General features: G+C 36.7%; 2 protein-coding genes across 3 annotated transcripts; both read right to left on the bottom strand.

Moving 5' to 3' along the window:
• Window positions 1-407: 407 nt before the first annotated feature.
• On the bottom strand, window positions 408-20954 carry LOC128679957 (ornithine decarboxylase 1-like). Of its 2 annotated transcripts, none has more exons than XM_053762511.1 (12): window positions 20818-20954; window positions 9493-9665; window positions 8765-8886; window positions 8083-8260; window positions 7506-7623; window positions 6545-6676; window positions 5815-5938; window positions 4820-4993; window positions 3896-4033; window positions 2813-2932; window positions 2283-2491; window positions 408-1975 (listed from the first exon to the last, which is right to left on the bottom strand). In XM_053762511.1, exons 3-12 carry the CDS (start codon window positions 8768-8770, stop codon window positions 1753-1755), a joined length of 1422 nt encoding a protein of 473 aa, XP_053618486.1. In that variant the 5' UTR covers window positions 8771-8886; window positions 9493-9665; window positions 20818-20954; the 3' UTR covers window positions 408-1752. The 2 variants fall into 2 exon arrangements, with proteins under 2 accessions (XP_053618486.1, XP_053618485.1); XM_053762510.2 differs by lacking the exon at window positions 20818-20954 and adding an exon at window positions 13761-13963.
• Window positions 20814-23504, bottom strand: LOC128679960 (uncharacterized protein). The gene is made up of 2 exons (XM_053762518.1): window positions 23228-23504; window positions 20814-22079 (listed from the first exon to the last, which is right to left on the bottom strand). The coding sequence occupies exon 2, from the start codon at window positions 22059-22061 to the stop codon at window positions 21432-21434; it is 630 nt and encodes a 209-aa protein (XP_053618493.1). The 5' UTR covers window positions 22062-22079; window positions 23228-23504; the 3' UTR covers window positions 20814-21431.
• Window positions 23505-24666: the final 1162 nt, after the last annotated feature.

The following is a 24666-nucleotide window of genomic DNA, read 5'->3' as shown; positions in this document are numbered from 1 at the left end:
AACTTATCATATTGCCTACTTCTCGAAATACCAGCTGCTCAAAATGCGAACTTCTCGAAATGCAAACTTCGCATAACGACAACTAAAAATTAACTCTTTCTTAAACCTTTAGGAAAGAGTTAATTTTTAGTTAAGAGAGGAGAGTTAATATTTTGATTTTGATTGTACATGTTTTTAATACCTATATCCATTATCCTATTCCCATTATCCTAGCTGCTTTACTAGAAGTGGTGAGAAGTATGTACCTAGTACTCTGGAGTACCTACTAATTCTATGCCTATTCTTTTAGAATTTCGCAATTCATATATTTTTTCAATTATCTAGAAATTAAGAGTTTTCATAGAGTATTTTGTGTATGTCAAAAGTATGGCTATTGCCAGGAATCAGAGAAAAAAAAAAACAAAAAGTACATCCAATAAATGTATTCGAAAAGCATTTGCTACAAATATTCCGCGAAACCCATCTAGTGATACATTGAGAAATCCTTTACATCGATAGTTTTACACAAAGGAATGTACGCTACTCTAGACACGAGCTTTATGATCATGTGAAATGATTCAAGTAAATACAATTCGGCAGTTCATTTAAACGCAGATGTGGTGCCATTAGAGACCTTATGCACAATGTAATAAGGCTTAAAACCAACTTAATTGGTTCATTACAAAAAACATGATATTCTGTTAGTAGCGGAGAAAATTCTATAAAATTACACATATCTACTCAAAGATATACAATATATAAAAGTTTAACATTGCAAAGTCCATAATGAATTATTTTCTATTAGCACATGAAATAGTTAAAATCATTGTTTTACAAAAATTGTTAATAATTGTCTAGTATATAAAAAATAATAATTTCTCAATCAATATAAAGAAACAAAGTCAAAATTGTATAAAAAAACATAAGTCAAATGAAACATATTCCCATACAATAAATGTATACGTAATTATTTATTAGATTAAATACATTTACTCACAAATAATATTCATTCTTCAAATCACTTTGTATGGGAATACGTCCACAAAAAAAATTAACAATCTAGACATTTTTATAACACAACAGAATAATCAAAATCTTCTGTCTTCTTCAAGTCTTGATTGTTAATAATTGAAACTCGCGAGAAAAATGCGCGTATGATAACATATCCTCCACAAAATATCTCAACTTTCCCCAAAATTGCATTCTGTATATTCTATGTTAAATTCCTTACATTTTGAGAAAAGCATTTCATTGTGTATATTAGAACAGGTGGTCGGCGTGCTGGTTAACATTATTATATTATCCAGAACATGCCAATGGTTTCCATGCACTTTTATATTTCAATCAACAATCAATGATTATGACAGTCTATTGTCAAAGAAAATGAAGAAAACCGATTTTCAACATTTTTTTTGCCTTCGCAATAACTAATATAATGGTCAAGATTGGTCGATAAACCAGTGTCGCCAGCCAACACGAGACAGTCGTCTCGTTTCTTCACTTTCTTGACAGGCTGTAGTTAAATGATTTTTACCTCTTATTTTCAACCCACAGAATTTACAGACAACACATCAGTTTCGCTCATTACAGCTTTAGGTCTTCACAAGATAATTTTCAAAATTTTCAGTTTAGTCATCGCATAGTTTCAACACTCATAACTATTGCATATGTTGTATTTGAAACACTTGCCACAATTTGGGGTCACTTGACGTGACTTGTAGAAAATACAAATCAAATCGCGCATTTTCCACGAGGCGTTCAAGCCGCTGGCGGTCACTTGAGCGCGCACTCCACGAACACCGCAGTGCGGAGATGCGAGTGCGGCTCCAGCGACTCCAGCAGGGCGGGGCTGGCGGGGGCGGGGCTAGCGGGGGCGGGGGCGGGGGCGGGGGCGGGGCTAGCGGGCGCTGCGGGGGGCGGGGACTGCGGGCCTCGCATCGTCGACCCGACTACGAAGTGGGACTCCGTAAGCGGCCATAGGTCGCGGAGGACAGACCTGGAAATAATTTGTCGGTTAATACTTTAGCATATTATTATTTTTATTGATTTCTTTAGAGCCATCACATTGTTGGGCAGATTATATTTAGGAGATTTGTTAAAACCTGACACCAGTGTTAGCAATGACACACTCGATATGACGATGATGATAATAGTAATGATATATTTTTGTTGACTACGAACTGTGAAAAGGACATGACCCCTGTGTCTATGTCATATTTTTATCTAGTACTATCGGCCTATAAAATACAAATGTTCTCTTTAAAATAATAGTATGGGTTAGTAAGTATCGAGTGAGAACTGACCACAGGCGGTGGTCGACCACGGCGCGGACCCTGGGCACGGGGAACCCGTTGAAGGGCGAAGCGACGGGGATGGTGTAGGCGCCCATGTCGCGCCACAGCAGCCAGCTGCCCGTCGCGAGGGGGGGCAGAGGCGTGCGGGGGAGGATGCAGTCCAGACCGTCGCACGACGGGCCCCACACTGACGACGGCACAGCCGGTTCGGAGGACGGCTGTAGAGGAAATTATTTATTTAAATAATAATAATAAATATATATATTTTATTACACTAATTAATACAACAGAAATATTGTCACAATAAACGCGTGAATAGGTCAATTAATAATATTATAATATCAATATAATTTCTTTTTAAATTTTCTATTCTACAAACATAAAAACATATATAAATTAACTAATAAATAATTACATACAACGAAGTAAATTACCTAATTAAAGTACTGAACATTTATTTTAGAAAAGCCATTACTGTGATCTGTTTTACAATACTTATTACAATATAATTTATATGTATGTTTGTTTGGTAAACTAACCTGCAGAAGTTCGCAGGCGACTTGCTGATGGTCATAGAGCACGCAGTTGAAGGAGCCATAGACTCCGTCGTTCACAAAGTACATCGTGTGCGAGTCATCGTCGCCCTCCTTCGATATCACCTGCGTTAATTAACATTGTATGTTATTGCTATGTTATTTTATTGTACGTTATTAATGTTAGACAGGCTTAGGGCAATCTAGGATCTATAGAAGGAAATGCACGTATTTAATAGAAAAGGAAGGTGGTCCTACATCTCTTTCTTTTAAATACCTGCATCCCTTTCTGTGGTCCCTTAAATCGGAGGGTGTTAGTCTGTGGTTTACTTACTCAAATAATCTTATTGAAACTTAGCATGTTTGTGATCACGATTGTGGTGATTTACGCAGATAAGATTTATTAGTATATAACATGTGAAATATATATAAATATATAACTTATATAACCTGTGAAAACCGACCAATGGGTTAAAACCGCATGAAAATCCGTGCAGTAGATTTTGAGTTTATCGCGAACAGATAGACGCGGTAGAGGACTGTGTTTTATAATATGTAAGTATATAGATTATTACGAGTAGTCATGTGTCCCACTGCTGGGAAAAAGCCTCAAAGTCTGCTTGAGCCTTTTCCTATTGGTCCAATCTTGTGTTATTACTAGTGTCCGACCGAATATTTGGCTTTGGTTTCGGTAAAAAAAATTGCATACATATAATACGATGTATGGAAAAGGACATATACTTTGATACCGGAAAAACGACAGTTTCCTTGGGAAATTAACGTGGGCGAAGCCGCCAATGAAAGTTAATCTAAGTATACTATCATTATAAAGAGGTAAGCGTTTGTGAGTTTGTATGTTTGAGGCGGGTAATCACCGAATGTATCGAACCGATTTCAAAAATTCTTTCACCATAACAATGGTACATTATACAAGATTGCTATAGGCTATATTTTAAATTCCCACGGGAGCGAATCCCCGGGCAACATCGAGTGAAGTATGGAAAAGGACATATACTTTGATATCGGAAAAACGGCAGTTGTAATATTAGTGGAATGAACATTTCTGATGATGAAAGATGCAACACTAACCTCCCGCTTGGCGTGCACCATGGTGGCGAGCGTGTAGGCGGCCGCAGCGAAGTAGCGGCCGGGCTCCGCCACCACGCGCACGCCGGGCCCGCGCTCCGGGAACTGACACTCCAGCGCGCTGTTGATCACGCGTGCCACCTGGCGCCGGGGATTGTTATGTTTCATGAGCGGGTAATCTCCGAAAATACCGAACCGATTTCCAAAAATTCTTCCACCATTAGAAAGGTATATTAGAATATTATTCGAGATTCCTATAGGCTATATTTTATTTCAAAATTCTTACGGGAGCGAAGCCTCGGGGCGTAGCTGGTAAATTATATTAACGGAATTTAGCATGAACCTTTTTTAAGCCCCGTTAATATAATTTACTAGATGTTGCCCGGGGCTTCGCTCCTGAGTGAAATTTGAAATAAAAAATAATGTACAGCATCTTAGATAAATATATAAAATCTTAGATAATGTACCTTTCTAATGACGAAATATTTTTTTAAATCTTACGAATTTTCGATCAGGGCCACCTGTCCTATTTCTACCCATCACAAAAAGTGCACAACGTTTTCACGTCAGTTTTCACTTCAAAAACAAATCATTACAACAAATAAATAATTAGCTACTTGAATTCAAATCATTTATTCAGAAATTAGACCTTCACAGGCACTTTTTCACATCAATTTTTATATTAAATAGTTATTTCTCAAAAGCTACAAACTACTAGCATTTCTGAATGACCATTTCTGAGAAGAAATGCCGAAAGAAACTCATTTGAACAGTGTTGGTCCCTATCATGCCGGAAGGGCTTACCATTATTGTTTCTTACTAAGTTTTTTTCTCATAATACTTATATAAAAGTACATAATGTACATAGTCAAAAGTATATCAAAACAGGTTATGATTGATAAAGAGTAAAAAATAAAATGAATATACCTCGTCGATGCTGGAGCCGCTGTGCCCCGGGAAGCCGCCGCCGATGTCCAGCAGCTGCATGCGGAGCCCCACGGAGCCCCCGAACAGGAACAGCGCCTTCGCCAGCTGTATGGCGCGCGAGTACACCGCCGTCTCCGCGGCGCCGGAGCCCACGTGGAACGACACACCGATCACCTAACACAGAATTCCATGTGGTCAACTGTTCATCACCAACTAACATCCGCCGTCATCCGCTGTCATTACGATCCGTCAATTTTCTTGAGGAATGAATAATTTCCAAAATCAATCTATACTATTATTATAAAGAGATGAGCGTTTGTGAGTTTGTATGTTTGAGGCGGGTAATCTGCGAAACTACCGAACCGATTTCAAAAATTCTTTCAGCATTACAAAGGTACATTATCCAAGATTGCTATAGGCTAAATTTTGTCTCAAAATTCCCACGGGAGCGAAGCCCCGGGCGACATGTAGTCATTTATAAAGCTAATTATTATTAGTAAAGCTAATTATTAATATTGTTAAAATTAAAAAAAAAAAATTACTTCGTGGCCGCAGCGTTCGAAGCACTCGTGAGTACCACCCCTTATCCTAAGTACCCCAGCGTTTGTTTGTTTGTTACCCACTTCACGCTCTACTCAACTAATCTTTTTGAAATTTTCCATACATGTAGTTTGAAGTATGGAGAAGGACGTCCATCCCGGAAAAATAACTGCTCCTGTGGGAAACCACGCAGGCGAAGCCACAGGCAAAAGCCAGTTACAAAATAAAAACGAAAATAAGTTACCTACCTCTTCACGCTCTATCTACTATCAAGTAAACTTCTTGAAATTTTGAATACATATAGTTTGAAGTATGGAGAAAAAATAAATGTTCCTGTGTGTTCAGAATCGGTGTTATTAAACTTAGAATTTGACGGGAAAAAAATACCTTGCGTATTTTATGATCATGATTGTAATCAATGATTCCGATGGATGTAATAAATAAACAGTGTTCACCTCCAGCCCGAGCACAGCGGCCAGCTTGAGCAGCCGCGGCGCCTCCAGCGCGGCGTCGCAGCCGAACTTCAGGCCCAGCGGACACTGCGCCGACGCAGCGTCGCAGCGGATGCGGATCAACAGCCTGCAATATCACTAATTAATGTTAATTATGGGATACTAACACAACGATACTATATTTTATAACAAATTTTCTATCATAACCCGACCGGGGATCGAAACCGGGACCTCTCGGTTCAGAGGCAAGCACTGCGCCACCGAGGTCGTCAAATATGCGTAGAATATGAACACATATTTGACAACTTATCATGAGAAATGTTAATCACTGCACTTTCAGTTAACAGTTTTATGAAGAGTTTAAATAAAAATAATTTTAAACTGTTTTAATTTTGACTAATCTTTGAATTAGTAAATATTTAAAAAAAATAAATTTAGACTCTTTTTAAACTGGAATTTTGCATGCCATGCTACAAAATTCGTTTAAATATGCCTTTTTTGTAGCCTAATATTAAATAGTGGTAAAAATAACAATTGTATAAAAAATATATGAAAAATCAGTCAAAAATCCGAAACCTATCTGGCTCATTGGTGCCCATATAACCTGAATAGCTATAGACAACCTTTGATCCAGGTACCATCCAATCCGATTCGTTCGTATCCACAATTCCATGTGCCTTTGCTTTGTGTAGCGGATGAGGGCGGGAGACACACACATACAAATAGTACTCACTGGGCAGTGGGCATGTGCTGCTTGATCTTCAGCAGCTCGGTCTCGGAGTCGAAGGTCATGGTGCGCACGCGCACGCTGCTGGCGTAGCGGATGTGGGACGACAGCTTCGCGGGATTCGCGAATATTATGCGGCTAGGGCGGGAGATACACTATTATTAGTATTGAGCCAATTTTTCATTACTATATATAACCATATATTACTAACTGTACCCCGGGGCTTCGCTCCAGTGGGAATTTCGGAATTGTACCGTGTTTCAGAGATTTTGCGTTAAAGATTATGCATGAGAGTGATAAATATACACACATACGTCCTCACAAACTTTCGCATTTATAATATTAGTAAGATTGAATGCATAAAGTAAAAAATGAGTCGCAGGAAAATTGTTTCAGTAACTTTATAATTACGATTAATATGTGCTATGTTTTTGTGTAGTTGTTCCTTTTGTTAGTGGACTGTATTTGTGGTACTTAGGTTCGTCGTTTAGGACAATTATATAATTAAATTGCAGGCTTTAGTTAGACGATGCTTTTATTTTGGCACACACAGGAAGAGAGAAAAAATTATACATACAATGTTGCCAGTATTAAAATTAAATTTAATGTTGCTAGTCGCAACATTAGTAACTATGTACTTTGGCTGGGCAACTGTTAGTATCGTGTGTAGTTATTATCATAAATAAATAATGTTATCCAATTGCAATCAATATCCGTGTATTATTAATTGTTCATTTATAGCTAAATAATTTGATATCGATATCGGCATTTTTGTTTTAATTTGGAAACTAAAAGTTGTGTTTCTTAGAAATAGGTATTATGTTCAAAGAAATATTATTTTCATAATAATAAATAATTATTTAACTGACAAAATTTGCTAGTTCCAATGAGATATAGACTAAAAGAAATTTTTACTTATATGAAACAGAATAAAGACCAATTGCCGCTATATGACGGTCAGACTCACTCGGGTTTGACTCCGATGGAGGTGACGAGCTCAATCTCCGCCTTGGACGCGCAGTCGAAGCCGGCGCCCAGCGCGGCCAGCGTCGTCAGCAGTAACTTCTCGTCGTTGCATTTCACCGCTGCAAAACATTTAGATGCATAAATATACAGAGCCATCACGGAATCGTGATAAAATCAGCAGATTCCATACATTTCCAGTTAGGCATTTTATACCAGTTGTTCGCCGCGAACTTGGAACCTCGCAAACAATATACATTTTTACAAATTTGTGAATATTTCAAAAACGACTTAACCGCTTTTGTTGCCCCACCAACTTAAAAATTCTATTGGCATATCCTACATACCTTTAAAATATCATCAAAATCGAACCAACGGTTCGAAAGTTATCGCGTTACAAACGTACCTACATACAAAAGATGTATTTTTGCCCCAAGTTGATTTGCTCGGTCAAAAACACGCATCAAAATCCGTTGCGTTGTTTTAAAGATCTATGCATACAGCGGAAAGCGACTTTGTCTAATACTAATATAGTGATAATAATCGAACAGCAGTTTTTGTTTCACGACAGCGGTACTGACCGTAGAAGGGCTCGACCCTGGGCATGAGCTCCTTCCAGCGGTGGTACCTCGCGACCACCTCGCCGAGGTCCATCACGTAGAAGGGGTCCTCCTGCGAGCCCTCCTCCACGATCTGGCGGATCACGTCCGTAGGGCTCCAGGGGCCCTCCATCACGCGGATGCGTTCTTCATCTACAACCTGGAAGGAATTTTATTTTCGAGTTTTGTTATAGAAATCTCATTTTGGCCACGTGTTTCTTTTTTAGCTGTATTTCACCGCTGTAAAAACTAGGAATCATACAATATATTTGAAAAACCCGTATCAAAATCCGTTGCGTAGTTACATAGGGACAGACAGCGGCAAGCGACTTTGTTTATACTACGTAGTGATAATGTTTTCTTTCCTTTTATTTTTAGCCGGTTTGATATAAAATCGCCTTGGAGATGAACGCGCGTAAGTCCCACGTTCTACCTCGGCCGCACATACAAGGGTATGTGCGGCAGGGGTGTGCGACTAAGAGATAACAACAGTCTTGGCCGTGTCTTCACGGGCCTCTTTACCTCTTGGTAACAACAACATTCCAAAAAGGGTCAAAGTCAAGCAAGCGGACGATCTTCAAAATTTCATCATTAATTATTATGTATCAGTGAGGTTACGTGAGGCCAAAGTCACGAGAAACATGCGAGAGAGAGAGTGACAAACCTTCATGTTTTCCAGAATGCGTCGATTCCCAATCAGTGAGGCTAGTTTCGTGCAAACGGAGGCGGTGTCAGGTATCGTCGGCGCCCTTGTGGGGGCAGGTAGCGTCAGTCCACAACTGTCAGCTGTTGACAGAGAGACAACATCGTTAGCTACACGAACACTGAGTTAGAATCAAGTCTATGCTTAGATAAAAAAGATTTCCATATATGTGAAAGTCCCCGGCAAAGATACCTTTATGGTATTTTTAGTTACGACAGTACATGGCGGCCCTGCATGTTCTGTGTAAGTCTATCATTATAATTATTATATGTACAAGACAGATATATGTTATATCACTGTTTTGTCTGCTGTGGGAGCGTTTGTAACTGCATATTTTACTTGATAAATCATTGATCACGTTTGAGTGCTTACGTGCTTTCCTAAAGTACCGCATGTAGCAGAAAGAATGGGCATCGATTCGCTTCTAAGCAGCTAAGACTGGTTTGCACCAGTTTAAATTGCTTAGAAGCGTTTGTTTGTTGTTTTGTTAGTTTGTCTTTCATATTCATTAAAAGGAAATGTGACAGCGTGTATCTTCGAATTTAAACTCTTTTCGATATATTTACTTTATGTTACTTAGTCATTCTGATATATTTACCTTCTGATACTAACACCTTCTAAGCAGCTTGGACTGGTGCAAGACAACGTTAACAATTATCATATTGGGTAAAAGGAAATTAGACACTGACGTGGCGGCGTGTGGCGGGCGTCAGCGGGCGATGGCGCGGCGCAGCCAAGGCGGGTCTACGTTGAGCGCGCGGCGCCAGCAGCGCGGCGCGGGCCGCCCGCGGCACCTGGCACAGAGCCTCACTACTCCGTCTCGCCCGGCACTGACAGTCGCGCCGGACTCACCCGGTGCTCCCTGTTGACAACAACACAACCATCAGGACTTACTATCCATACTATTAGTCGAAGCGGTGTATTGGATTTCTTGAAGTGTTTTTGGGGAGATAGTTGGAGAGTGACACACGCTACTTTTTGCTGTTTATATGAAATAGAATTTGTTTGTAGTTCTTTCACGTAAAAGGTAGGTTCTTTCATGTTGAGGTAACTTTGATGTGCAGATAGATGCAGGGCTAGTTGCCGAAGGAAACATCTAGTCTTTAAATAAAATCCAGCAGTAAAACGACCTGAACCGGATGGCACATGAAAGTAGCAGGTCATACGTGTTGATCAGCACAGGTTAGACGGTTTGTCTAGATGAGAGGAAAAAAGCCGAAATGATTAATTAAAAACCACTTCTCATCCGCTCCATTGAGATAGAGTGAATGTATGAAAGGTTAATAGAAACTTACTCATTCTTATTCCTCCTCTACAAAAAACAAAAGTTCATCAATGAAATGAATGATAGTTAAATTCCAGATAGATTCAACAGAAGAGAACGGAGCTATTCCAAATATGGCATGGCAACACGCCGCTCTCCCAAACATGACTTCAAAGTACTGAAATTGGATCACAGTTTCTTGATACCAATCTTGATACAAACCGATATTGTCATCATGAAATAAGACTTGTCCCATTTTTTTATCTGTTCGAATAAGATCATACTACAATGCTTTAAATAATAACTTTCTACAAGATTTTTCTTATCCTTTAATCAGACTGTAAATTCAATAACATCGATCACTACAGACCGACACACAACTTTAAACAAACCAATTGAATTCGAGTGCTTAGTATGACATTATCAATGATAAAACGTGTTATGGAGTTACATGCCAATTGGATATGCTCCTTGAAACTCAATTTATCGATGACCTAATTATAATAGGCGATGGGCTAGCAACATGTCTCTAATCTCAATTCTACCAACAAGCTCATCATACACTGCAGCACACACTGCATGATACAGCTCATCATCATATGGTGTACGAAATTCAAGGTTTCGCAACTCTTGGCTCCATCTACGCCGTAAGACTGATGCTATGATAATTCTTTCGAATGGATTGCAATTCTGTATAACAGAACAAATCCTACGTTCTATGTCTTTAGACTAATATCTGTTTCGCAATAGATTTTTTCTGTACAGCAGTGGCGACTAAATCATATAAAATCACATACTAAAAATTTCTTTTCAGTTAAAAACAATGCCCAAAACTCTGTAGCGACACAATTCAATTAGTAAAATTATATAGAAAGACCAAATCAAGCGCAGAACCTGATAATAAATTTGCAATTGATATTCAAATTGATTCCCCACGATCACTATTACGAAATCGATCGTCATGAAGGTATCATGTGATATTTGGTTACATCATAAGGGGATATTTTTCTGTGAATAAAATGTATCTTCTTAGTACTATACTATAGAATAGAATATATTTCGCGTAAATTTATAGTTCCTTTGGCATTGAACAGATCTTTATGTAATAGAGGGGTTTTGTATACTGACCCCAAAATTTGTAATTTCGTGAACATTTCATACATAATCATCACTCCATAGTATAAAACAAAGTAGCTTCTCGCTGTCTGTCTGTCTGTTTTACCCGAGCGAACTTGGGACAGGCCGATATTTTATAAAATGCATTTTGGTTTACATAATAATTATCCTGATAGTTTGTCTCATTTTCATTAAAACATTCATTCATTGAATTAAAATTACGTTGGCTTTATCAACCGGAATATAGTGCAAGAATTATCCGTCGATATTTACTGTTTATCCTATATTCTAATTGACATTACAATTAATTTAAAGATAAGGACATCCTAATTAAGTAGTTAAATAAACTAATTAGTTAAGATGGGTACTTACTTCAATTAGTTACTGACCGACAATTCTTACACATTAGAAACCGATAAATATGTTGGACCTAGAATTGACTCTTGTAGCGAACCATTTGTTAATTTTAATATTTTCTAAGTATGTTTCTTAAGCAATACAAGTAGACATAATATCTAATAGGCAATATTTCAATTGAAATATTTTCTCAGTTATTCATGTTATCTAATCTAGAAAAATCTATTTTTGGATTCTGTAGTAAGATGATCGGAAAAGTCGAATGCTATCGTCAGAACGAAATCAGCCCAATCATTTTTAATTTTATTACCTGTCACATTTGTTGCATCATTAATTAAAAAAATGGTTTATTAAAATATTATTTACCCTCAATGCGCTATCGTCTATTGGTAAAAATATTAATTTTTGTTGATCTATGGTGCAAAGAGTACTAAAATCCGTGCGGTAGTTTATGAGTTTATTGCGTTCATACAGACACAGACGCGACATGGGGACGTTTTTATAATATTTAAAGATGGGAAAGAATCTCTAACTCTACTATGATTACATAATGAAATCTGCCATAACAACACCGGTGAAACAACCTTGAAAAAACCAAACAGTTGTGACGCAATGGCGGGACGCAGGCGCCCAACTGATTCAACCAGACCACGGCCAAGGTCATGGATATTTTACTATGCTGTTGTATAATACTAACGGCCCGCCCCGGCCTCGCTCGGATATAACTATAACAAAAACGTAGCCTTACTCCTGAAAGTTTCGGTCGGTCCCGCAGTTTGTCAATTTATTCATTACAAACAAATCTTAAATCTTTATAATATTAGTATGGATAGTGATTTTTCTAGTATTGCCATTAGTTTTTAAATATCCACATCGTCTGATCTAGAGAGAGGCTAAAACTGACACAATGTAATAGCAGCTGTACGTCCCGTTGTCTATATCGACAAATTTCGTCGTTAGACGCAGTATACATAGCTGTATTTTGTAACAAGGGATGTTCCAATTAAAAATAATAGAAGCGACAATTAAACTTTTGCTCCTGCGAATCTTAAGAGTATTTTACAAACAATTCTTGAGAGTTTGACATGTTACGACCATTATGTCAATCCATTTCCGACTGAAATTATCGTTCAGGACAATTGCATACAGCAATATATTAATTTGTGAATTATGTGCTTAATGAATCAGATGTATTTCTGTTTTGCCGCTTTAACATCATATATAAAAAATAAAATAAATATTTAAGGGGCTTGTTGGAACATGTCCATTTGCCATATAAATATTTATAGTTAATTAGCGGGAAAAAGACGGCCTCAATTTCTCAGCAAAGACGGAACAAACATGATTTTCATAATGTACAATTTTTCACCCCCATTATAGTAATTTGGTGGTTGATATAAAAAAGTAGGCTATGTTTGACTAAAACATCAAAAATTTCATCAAAATCCGTCCGGCGGTTTGGCCGTGAAAGCGTAACAGACATACTTTAACATTTATAATATTAGTAAATACAGATGGTACATTTTTCAGACAAAGCCATTTTATAGTCAGACATAGATAAACCCATATACATCACATTCCACGAAAATTACACATTTCAGTGGAAACTTCCCTTGACTGTGGCCCAGCCCGTCCAACCTAATACATCAACTAATCGTGGTAGCACTGACGTCAAACCGAACATACAGGCAATGCAATATATCAAATTAATGTGAACTATTCATATTTGATCAGTTGCAAAACTTTTAGGATCATTTTATACCATTTAAATAGAATAATTGTGGAATATTTTGCTCGTGGCAAATTTTGCAAGGTGTGTCGAATAAAATTCGAATTGATCATTGAAAGATTCGATTGCTTATTTAGTTATTTTTCATATAAGAGTTATGATTGTAGCATTTCTACTAGAGATACACATAGTATTGATTTATTTTTTTAAACTTCCAGAATCCACCTGCATTGAAATTTAAATAATGTTGTATAAAATAGATATTTGACGTTGAAACCCGTCCCCTAATATATTTTTTATCCTTTTTCACTCAGATCACAGTAATTTTCATGAATTATAAATTATTATTGGATTTCGATCACAAAATATCACTCAGTAAATATATAATTTGGTAAAAAATTTACATAAATACTTATATTAAAAAATAATTTTCATTGCAGTTATGCAAAGATGATTATTTTTAAAATGTCGAATAAAATATAAAATCTTACCCGTAATAGCGTAATTCTCAAAGCTTTTATGAACTTCTAAGCAACAACCTCCAAGGTTGTTGCTAAAAAAGAACCTCGATGGCGCTTCAACGCGGAGACGATCAGCCGAACTGATCCAAAGAAAAAATTAAAAAGTTTACGAAAAATATGATTTGAATTTCGATCGCGGAGCTGTCACTTGTCAGCCGGTGGCGGCAAACTGATAAAAATGGCGACTGTGTCATGTATTTATGCGTGTTATTATCAGGAGTCAGATTTACTTGACGGCCCAGTTATCATTTGAGATAATGTTCGTACTCGTTTGAGATAATGTTGATGTAATGAGGGGAAGACGGGAGGTCTCGATTTTGTGCTACACTGATCTCTATTACATCAATGTAGTAAAGACAGAGTAGTGTGCGTAGGGCGACTATGATTCACATTGAGCTGCAGCTAACCAATCACAGCGTGTAATTGACGCAACGACAACCACACCGCAATGTGATTGGTTCGCAGCGTCTTTCATGTCTTTGATTTCGCTCTCAGATCAATTATAATAGGGATAGAATACAAATTAATATATTTGTGGGCACTCAACAGGTCGATGTTTAGATAAGAAAAATGGTCAACGGTTTCAAGCGTACAGTCAACCGCACTTCAACCTACCCTGCATAGAACAGCAAAAGCGGCGAAATTGCCATGATTTTGGATAGATTAATGTGCTGTTTACTGCGTGCCCTAACATACAAGGATTAAAAGAAATAAACACCTGCTTAGATTATTAACCGTAATTACGGAACGGACTAAACTTCATTCCCGAATCTGTTTGCAACGTCCACTTTTATCATTTAGTCTGAAGCTGTAGGGCAGGCAGGCTAGGGCTTATATTAAACCGTGTGAAAGCTGAATGTCCCGGAAATCATTAGAGTCCTACTGAATATCGACCTTTGGTCGATACTGCTGCGCTCCTTTTGCAGTTCGTACTCGTTGAATATTATCCTGTCACTTGCTTTGGGCGAATACTTTACCCCAGATGAACTAAAGCTTTGTATGTGATTAAAGGTGACCATAGCATTTTGGCCAAACACTAGGAATCCAAAATTTTTAGAGACTGCTCTGTCCAGCGTAGTGTTATACAAGTCAGTGGCAAATCCAGAGCTAACCGCTTCGATGACGTCACAAGCCACGAGATGACTGTGCTCTCAAACTATGTAAAACTGCTGATAAATTTATATTATACGCATTTATTTTGTTTTACTTAAAAGATAATTTAATCTAATTAGATACGTGTGCAAAGTATTTCTTTGTTACCACGATAGTATTTATTTATATTACATATGTAGTTAATTTATTTTTGTTTCATAGAGGCCAAAGACCGCAACATACATTGTCCGATTTGGTGCTGCTTTACCTGTATTTCGTTATTTTTTTAATGGATAGAACCTCCCTCCCACCCACTGCTAGCCAAAAGCCTATTGGTTACTCACAACAACATGAAAATATTTAAAAGTAATAAATTGTTCTAGTCCTCCTCTGGGGGCGATAAAGTAAACCTTACTTTTTGTTGTAATAAGTCAGTAATTGGTTCCTAATCAAGGTTTGATTTTATCACATTACAATCCACGTGAACGAAATAACTAAACCATAACTACATACTACTCTTTATTACACTTTGCCATAACCGAAGACGATTTACTTTTAAAGTATTTTTTTCGCACGAATTTTCACGTTTACCCTGAGCCTTCCCACATTTTAAAAAGCCAAATAAAAAAAACATAAAATTTTACTTTGATGTAGAACATTGATCGACCAATTCTTTTTTCGAATACTTATTTTTTTAAAATTTAAGTGGTGGCAAAAGGAACTATGAATCAATTAAACTGCGCACTACATAACCTCGTCCTATATATCATACACACACACAAATGGCTCTTGGAAGAGATATAGTTCGACGATAAATATTTACAAGTGATACCCGAAACGTGATTGGGGCACGGGGCAACGTTTATTGATGTTTGTCAATCATACATTATTTATTGACGTATTTGTTTACCTCTGAATCTAGTGTATTTTATTAGAAGTCATTGACAATTTGTAGTACGATGAGTGAAGACTCGACTTTTGGAAGCATCATAACGCTGACTTCTTCATGCCTAATGCCTTAACTATATCGCAATATGGGCCTATGAGAATATGCGTGCCGATGGTCTGATTACTAAGGGTGAAAGCGGACACTGATTTTTTTCGGGTGAAGAAGGAACCGGGAAAACGATGATACTACCCAGTTTCTTCTCGCATATTCCTAATATGCATTTCTCTTGTATGAGCGAAACGAAATATATCACGAGGTCTGTAATTTCCTCTGCCTAGACTGGGGCAAGGGTCCGTAAATGTTTCCAGTGCAACTAGTGGGGGGCGGAGGGGGGTACGTGATATGCGCTGCACGGTGCACTTTGCGTGAACCCTGCGCTGTTTTCCTGGATCGATAGCGATAACCTTCCAATGTTTACCGTTCGGGCCGCGGGGGGCGTGGGCCGGCCCGCCATAGATCAAGATCCAATAGAAGTCCAATATTACATACTGACTGCCTATTATTAATTAAATAGAAATCCAATATTACATACTGACTGCCTATTCGCATTTATAATTGCGATTTCTGGTCTAGATTTTTTTACGTAGAAACCAGCTTTTGCCAGCGACTTCGCAGATTATAATCATAAAATACGCAAGGTATTTTTTTCCCGTCACATTCTAAATTTAACACGGGAACATTTATTTTTAAAATTTCAAGAAGATTACTTGAGTAGATAGAGCGTGAAGAGGTAGGTAACTTATTTTCGTTATTATTTTGTAAGTAGCTTTTGCCCGTGGCTTCGCCCGCGTGGTTTCACACAGAAGCAGTCATTTTTCCGGAATTAAAAGTACCCTATATCCTGCTCCATACTTCAAACTAACTGTATGCAAAATTTCAAGACAAACTTTCTTTCGCATTTATAATATTAGTTAGGAAGTTAGGACATTCCTCGTGGATTCGGACTACTATGTGTCATGTGCTGTTCTCGAAATTGTTAAGTATGTACGGAAACAATCCGGAAATATTCAAGAGAATTCCCGAGTAATTTCTTCACATCGTTCCCATGAAACTGATGAGAATTCCTTTTGGAATTTTGCGGGAATTCTCTAGGAAGGAAATATCTGAGAACATAATTTCTTAGCGGCACATAATCATGTGTGTGTGACCCCCTACCTCGACCCAAGATAAAGGGATTAAGCGGTAATGAGGACAGATGCCAAGATAGAAAATCCAGGTCAATGGTTAGAAGCCTTCATTATCATTACATATTATTTTTAGGACGTCCCAAATTCTATTTGCGTTTCGACATTTTTAGGATGGATATAATATTACAATGTCCAGAGGACTTGTTGAAGATATAAATGATAGTGATTTATATTTACATAGGATTATGTACAGTTTTATTATATGTATAGACATGTTTTAAAAGTCAATAAATAATGTATTCGATCGAACATCACCCTAATATTATATTTTACTGTCACATATATAAATATTATATTTTTCTCGATAGTCGTTTTTCCTGTCTCATCATAATAGCCTAGAGCTGTGACCCGGGGCAACGCTCCCATGGGAATTTCGGGGAATAAAAAGTACCCTATGTGGTGTTCTAGGTTATTTTCTACCCGTGTACCAAATTTCATTACAATCGGTCAGGTAAATAATACGTAAGAGTTAACAAACACATCATAATATGATACGATTTTAATTGATATGACATAATGGTCGGTATGTTGATCTTAAAGGGACTTCATAGATTTAAATTCATAGACAGATATAAATAGATTCATCTCTCATATCTTCTTCATAAATTTAAATTCTTTTTATTAATCTAAGGATTTAAATTAGATTTCAGGCAGTCTGTTCGTTATCCATACTAATATTATGAATACGAAAGCCTTAACTATATGTCACGGATCTTTTTTGTCAAAATTTGAACTAACGAGTTCAGAGACTAATTAAATAAAGTGCTGCAATGCGGGCTTAAAATTTGCATGGAAAACATACACGATTCTTTCTGACATGAACGGAACCGCGCGCAAGAGTAAGTATATATATATAAACATTTACACCTACAACTTTATATTACTGATAATACGTTGCCACGAGCTGCGAGATAAAATTAATTATTATATGACATTATGGGTCTTAAACAGAACAGTAACTAAGAGGTGCATGACACGAGAATCAGGACTGACACAAATTCATAAACTTATCACGTGTTTGACTCCACCACCCGTAGATCATGGAATGATGCGATATGGGACAGTAAACAAGTTAAGTTAGTCGTCTCTTTCTCTCATCCGAGGGTTTCCCGTTGCCTCACTCAGCCTTTGAGCGTAGATACTGCTTTCCTACATTTTCTTCTCCACTACGCACGGTCGTTGGCATCCCTATTTGTCAGACCATTGGGTCCTGAACTAATTATCAAATTTATTGGTTTTTCATATTTGCTGTCTAGTGATGTGAGATGTAATCCAATTACTCTTAATCCAGTAGCATTACCTCTACTACTGTTAGGTAGCTGGCTTTATGTCATTATGGATGACATAGTGCCACATGCCAATGGCCGGAGTGATAACAGAAAGTCGAAGACCGCGCTAAGTGGGACAGAAGGAGGAGGAAAGCGGACCCGTAAGCAAAATGGCGGCGGAAGGGACCAGGACAATATGGGAGATGAGAAACAGAACAGTGTTTTGTTATCGAAGTCACGTTACACTATCGATTTTCTTCGCTGTTTCAATTAATTATGTCTGAATACCTATGTTCGTCACGCACGTTTTCTGATATACACTGATGTGTGCGTTACTGTGCATACATATTGTTTGCATTGTTTTATTATTCCGTATCATAAACCGTTTTTCCATGTTATTTTCTCATACTGGAACTTCCCAAAAGGTTATAAATATTGTTTATTAGGTATATGAGCAATAGCGCAGTATTTAAGACACTGTCACAATGGTCGGTAATTGGATGGGTGACCAAAAATGTATCTTGAGTTCCTCCGTGCTTCAGAAGGCACGCTAAGCCCTTAGTTCCGGTGGTATATGCAGTGGTTAAAACCCGCCCCAATCCGCAATATGCACGCATAGTGGGTCATGCCTGGCTGTTGATGATAATGAGGTGTTGCTTGTAGCTTCGTCTGCGGTATGATTGACCCGGTCGTTAATATATCTGTTCCAGTGTCCCGTATCCTTGTTCAAGTAACCCGGTGCCAGCCCATCGCCTATGACATGAACACCAAGTCAATAGCCCTTTCCTATGATCTAATTATGGTCCATTCTGTTTGGTTATGGTTTTCCTAGACTAGCACGACAACATTCTTTATGAAGCATGATCTCTCATCTCAATTTCTTTGTCTAGTTGTCTCACTTGTTTGACAAATACGCGGGACTTTGTCATCTGTGTTTATCATCTCTATTAGAGCCTCTACTGACGTCAACCATCACGGCTGGCCGCAGTGTCCACTATCGAAAGCGGCCGCCATATTTTTATTTTATTTTATTAATGTTATCTTCGCGATTTTTACTCTGGCGCCCGCTCTAAGGTCGAATGGCTTGACATTCCAGATCAGCTGATAACGTGTTGCGTCATTTTAGATTTTTTATCTCCGGTTCCGTTAGCTTTGTTGCTATGGATGAGATAAATGAAATCCAATAATACACCTATGTGATATTTTTTATACTACAGTCAATCGACGTCCATTTTTTCATTTATTTATATATCGGTGTGTTATTCCCAATCTAGAATACAGAATTCCCAAACAGGGTCAACAAGCAGACGCTCGTAAAATCACAGCCGTTTTCAAAATCGAATGGTTTACTTGTAGTCGAATTCTGGGCGTCATAGAAAGGAATTAAACTGGGTGTTAACGGAGTTGGTAGAATGAGAGCAATAGTAAGACGACGTAAATAAACAAATTAACTAATTATAATTAACTAAAACTAATACGAAGTAGTGATTTCAACGTCGCAAATCATTCTACGCCGCCATCATGCCATGCGGAGTTGAAATACCTATTAGGGCCTAGGTATATGTATGTATATCTTGTTCTTTATTTAGTTCAAACTTTCACACCCCATTATTGTCATTTGGAAGTTGGACTTTTGAAAAAAAAAAGTAGCCTACATTTACATTTGTACAGGAGTCTTTTATCTACCTGCATACTTCATTTCATCAAAATAGGTGCAGCGACTTAGACGTGAAAGCGAAACAGACAGACTTGCGCATTTTTAATATCAGTATTTGTATGCTTGTTTTAATTGTATTTTTTTCTTTTTTAGATGCATCTGAAGTGCACTTCAGAGAAGCATCATCTTGTATGTCTTTGGTCTAATAATGGACTGGTCTCTTTTATCTATGGGACTGGTAGTTATGGTGTTAAGTCCACCTTCTGTACATAGTTTTTGCCATTTTGTTCAATAAAAATTATTAAATAAACACGTGGAACTACTGGTCAGATTTCATCGATTATTTCTGTGTTTAACAGCCATATATAATTTTCCCTCCTGTCATATCTTGAGCACACACAATTTTCATGAAGTATTACAAGATTATAATGTAAATGATATTCATAATAAAGATTTACTTGATTTTATGTCTAGACAACATCATTACGATACTTTCCTAAAGTTATATTATACAATAAAATGTTACAATTAATCAAATACAGTAATCACTGCAGCATTGTTTTATATCACACTGATTTATCATAAAATAAACATATAATAAAATAATTATGGGTTGAAAAGCCTCTAATTTAATAATGTATTCAAGGAATGCTTTATCTATTCAGACTCGGAACATAGACTATATGTATGAAGAAGGGCATAGACTATATCCAAAGAAGCCATTAGACAGAAACATTTAAAAGTGCATGTGGTGTCCTCTTTAGAAGATTGCACAGTTAGTCTAATAGTTAAGCAAAAATTGTACTGATGTTGTATTGTAGTAAACAATGCCGAACTAAATAAAAAATTCAAATATTTTAAAAAAATTACTCACAAAATAATATCCAAGTTTATTCTTCAATCAGAAAACTTACAATAAAACAAACATTTCAAACTAAAGAAACAAAATGGAGAGAAAATCTTAATTGTTAACTAATACACAACTAACTCACATAGGAAACGATAATGAAAAAAAAAAACATTGAATTGTGTTGGTAATGGTAATCGCCGAGTGCAATGAGCATGTGTTGTATGGTTGGCTTATTATACTCATTTAGTCTGAATAAGGAAGCCAATATGTAAAATTATGAAAAATATAAAAGTAAAGTAGCAAATTAACTTTTCCTATTCTTCCTTTGATAAAAAGAATTGTTGATCATATAATCGTACTTAGATCTTAATAGTGTGCTCACAAATGTAAATTGAAAACAGGCACTTTAAATTAAAATCACATATAAAATATAAAAATAAATATTTGATTTTATCTTTTTTTATCAAATATGTTGGTCGAATGAGAAAAAAACATACTAAAAATAGCATTATAGTTACTACTGACTGCTGGGTATAAACCACACCCCAAAAACTTCATTACTGCTTCTATTTCATTACATAAATGCAAAAACATATGATTTTAAACAACTTTGAGCCTATCTTTTGTTGCCAAAACCATTATCCTTTCTGAATCTTTTCTAAAAGCAACTCCAACCGGCCAGTCATAACCGGCTGACCTTTTTTAGTCTTCTTACTCAATTTCTTAAACCTGTCTTGCTTCTTCTTCTTATACTCCTGCAACTTCTGCTTTCTTTCCTCATTTGCCTTCTCTTTCTCCTGTTTCTTTTCCAGTTTCTCTTGTTGGATTTTGCTGTATTGCTCTTTAGCCCTTTCAAATGGATCTTTTCTTTTCTCTAACTTATTTTCTTTGTCTAACAAATCTGGGTGTCTCACAAATCTACCTACTTCCTGGCCAGAGTCAACTGTGTCTTCATCGAATGACTTGGGTTTGTAAGAACCTGGCGTTTCATTTTTAATATCTTTGTAATAATTACGTAATAACTTTTTCTTGCGTTGCTCTTCCCATTGCTCAAGCTTGTATTTCTTGCTGTATTTCTTTAATCGATAAGTTTTCTTATCAAACGGTTTCTTTTCCTCTCTAGATTTTTCTTTCTTAGTGATGGCCTCGTCTATTTCTCTATTCTTTTGAAATTCATCCTGCCTTTTTATCTTCTGATATTGTCTGTCATCTTTTTTTTGCTTCCCATTCTTGTTAGGCAAGAAAAATGAGTCCCTTTTCTTGTCCATTGCAGTAATAGCTCAGACCTATAAAGAAATGGGAAAGCGTGTTTCATAACAAAAAGAAAATCACAAAAATATAGGTATCATGCAAACAAATATAATATATAAGCAATATAATAATAAACACGCTTTATCATTTCTTTATCAGTGTGGTTTTAAAATTCTTGGTTTTAATTGCCAACTTTTATTATTTAAAATTTTAGCTATTATAAAATACTATATACAAACTGATGATAATATACAGATTGATAGTGTCTTTGCACTCATTTGAATTGAATAAGTGTGAAATTATTTAAAATTTACTAAACTAAAACTATTAGGCATATGCATTAAGATAAATAAAAAATAAATCATATAGAAATATCTAAGAATGAGGTCAGTCTAATATATAATAATCGATGTTAAAACCTAACCTAATTTATAAACCTTCAAGGATGACCAAGGTTATAACTTTTTGATACTCCGAACCCTAACCAAATCCCCTTATTTCATTATAATTATGTTGGGAATGCCAAAAAGCAGGCACCATATGGGGGATCAATTCTGGTGCCATTTTACCCAATGCCCAGAAAACTTTTTAGAGGCAAGTTAACTTGTATCCCAACCAAACCACACAAGGCCATAAGCAGAAGGTAGAAAATAATAACATGACAACTAAAAAGTGGTTCAGAAATAATCTAAATGTAAATTCACATAGTAACACTGTGTGTTTTTATCTGGATACCTTGACTTGATAATCTAATATGACTGTGTGATATATTTCAATATAATAGTATCGTGTCACGGACGGATATATTAGAAGAAAAAGAGCGATGTCGTAAGGAGCTCTCGGTCTACACATCGAATCTACCGTGCTGCTCGGCGTGGTGACGTAAATATCGTCAGCAAACCCATGAATCAGACATTTTGTTTGCACAATTGCTAAATTATTACTCAAGGTTTATTTATCAGTCCAAATGGAAAATTACGACCAAAAAAAAACTGAATACAAAGTACATCGGTGAGAAAATTGGCAATTTGTACAGGAAATATGACGAAGGCAACTATCAAATTTCAAAAACAATATGACCAGATGGGGTTGCTATTTGCAGGATATTTGGATGATGGATAACTGAAATTGGAATAATACGGCTAAAATATGAAATATATTAATGATAACAGTAATAACTTACCAAGATAAGCCACCCACTGGGTAGGCTTTGAATTATCGGCGGAATCTTGATAGTTTAGTTGCACTTGGCACAAAAAAACTTAACCACGATTACAGATTTTATATCACGGTTTTTCGTGCGAAAAACTTTACCGACCATGCCCTAATGTGATTTATTTTAGTGATTTTCACAATGAAACGCGCTGGACGTTTCGTAAAATGTCACAAAAGGAAGGAATGGTCAGCGCAGCGGAAACGAGCAAAGCGCTCACTACGCCATCTACTCTGTGTCAAGTCAGATGTCAAATGATTTCGATCAATAAAACGGAGCATGCGTACAAAAAACTGACCAATAAACTTCTTGAAGGTCATGAAATATTAACTTAGTCATTGATAAAACCTAAAATAAAGTCAGAGATCCATCAAATAACGAAATTTGCGAAAATTCTTAATTCATCACTTCCATGAGAAGGAATGTTAAACAATATGTAAAACGAAACGGACTAAATGATACAAAAAGCGACATCTATTACATACTGATAGCCACAATAATTCGAAATGCATATTTTGTGCGCTAGATGTCTTTAATTCGCGATAAAATTAGAATGATTCAAAATTTCTGATTAGGTATATAAAACAGACATATAGGGGATAAATAAATAGATCGATATGCTTACCTACAGAATATAATACGAAAACAGGAGACTGATTCTTTTTTAGACTTATTACTTATATATACTACCGATTGTTGAAATTTACATAGTTAGAATATAACCTGGAATAACACATAGGATACCTACATTTATCCCGAAACTCTCACGGGAACGAAGCCTCGCCCTGTAATGTAGCTAGTACTTGCTCTAACGACACGACCCTTTACAAATCGTTTTTTTTTCTGTAAAATCAATCGCAGAGGATGGAATGCAAATGGAGGCTGCTCCACAGACAAGGACCGTTGGAGACCTTTCCTACAGCCTTTTGACTGATCATCGTACACATGTTATGTGCACAAATAATTTTTCATATCGGATCGAAAAGTACCATAATAACAAACTTCGACTGCGCTTGGTTAAAAATATATATTACATTACATGTGCTTGCAACGACCCAAATTTGTGTATTTACATGATATTCCTACTTTAGAAAGTGCTTCCAGGCGAGTCAATGTTCGCAACCACGACTCGCCACAGATATTAGGTTACGGCAGTGGCGACTAAGAGGTACACTCGAGTACAACAGTGCTTTGCAAAGCTCGAATACACTGCTACGGTTCCCAGTCACATCGGGAAGCTGAGCTCCATTGGACTTTGTTCACTTACCAAAGAGGATCCCAAAATTGTATAAAAATAAAACATAATTAGCTAACGACGAATGTTGGAGGAATGAAGGTGGGGAATAAACTTTATCAAATGTCCTTTTTCGTAGATTAGTTATCAAAAACTGTTAAGGATCAAATAGTCA

This window comes from Plodia interpunctella, chromosome 22, assembly GCF_027563975.2.
Source record: "Plodia interpunctella isolate USDA-ARS_2022_Savannah chromosome 22, ilPloInte3.2, whole genome shotgun sequence".
NCBI lineage: Eukaryota > Metazoa > Arthropoda > Insecta > Lepidoptera > Pyralidae > Plodia > Plodia interpunctella.
The sequence above is the reverse complement of the archived record's forward strand: the minus strand, read 5'-3'. Positions and strand labels throughout refer to the sequence as shown.

What these genes read in the sequence shown, in the direction of transcription:
- LOC128679957 (XM_053762511.1), bottom strand. An exon ending in CAGGGTCGAGCCCTTCTACG is followed by an intron (nt 7,624 to 8,082) that starts GTCAGTACCGCT and finishes AATGTTTTGCAG; the next exon opens with CGGTGAAATGCAACGACGAG. An exon ending in GCGGCTCCAGCATCGACGAG is followed by an intron (nt 4,034 to 4,819) that starts GTATATTCATTT and finishes CCCCGGCGCCAG; the next exon opens with GTGGCACGCGTGATCAACAG.
- LOC128679960 (XM_053762518.1), bottom strand. Translation starts at nt 22,061, where the DNA reads ATGGACAAGAAAAGGGACTCATTTTTCTTGCCTAACAAGAATGGGAAG.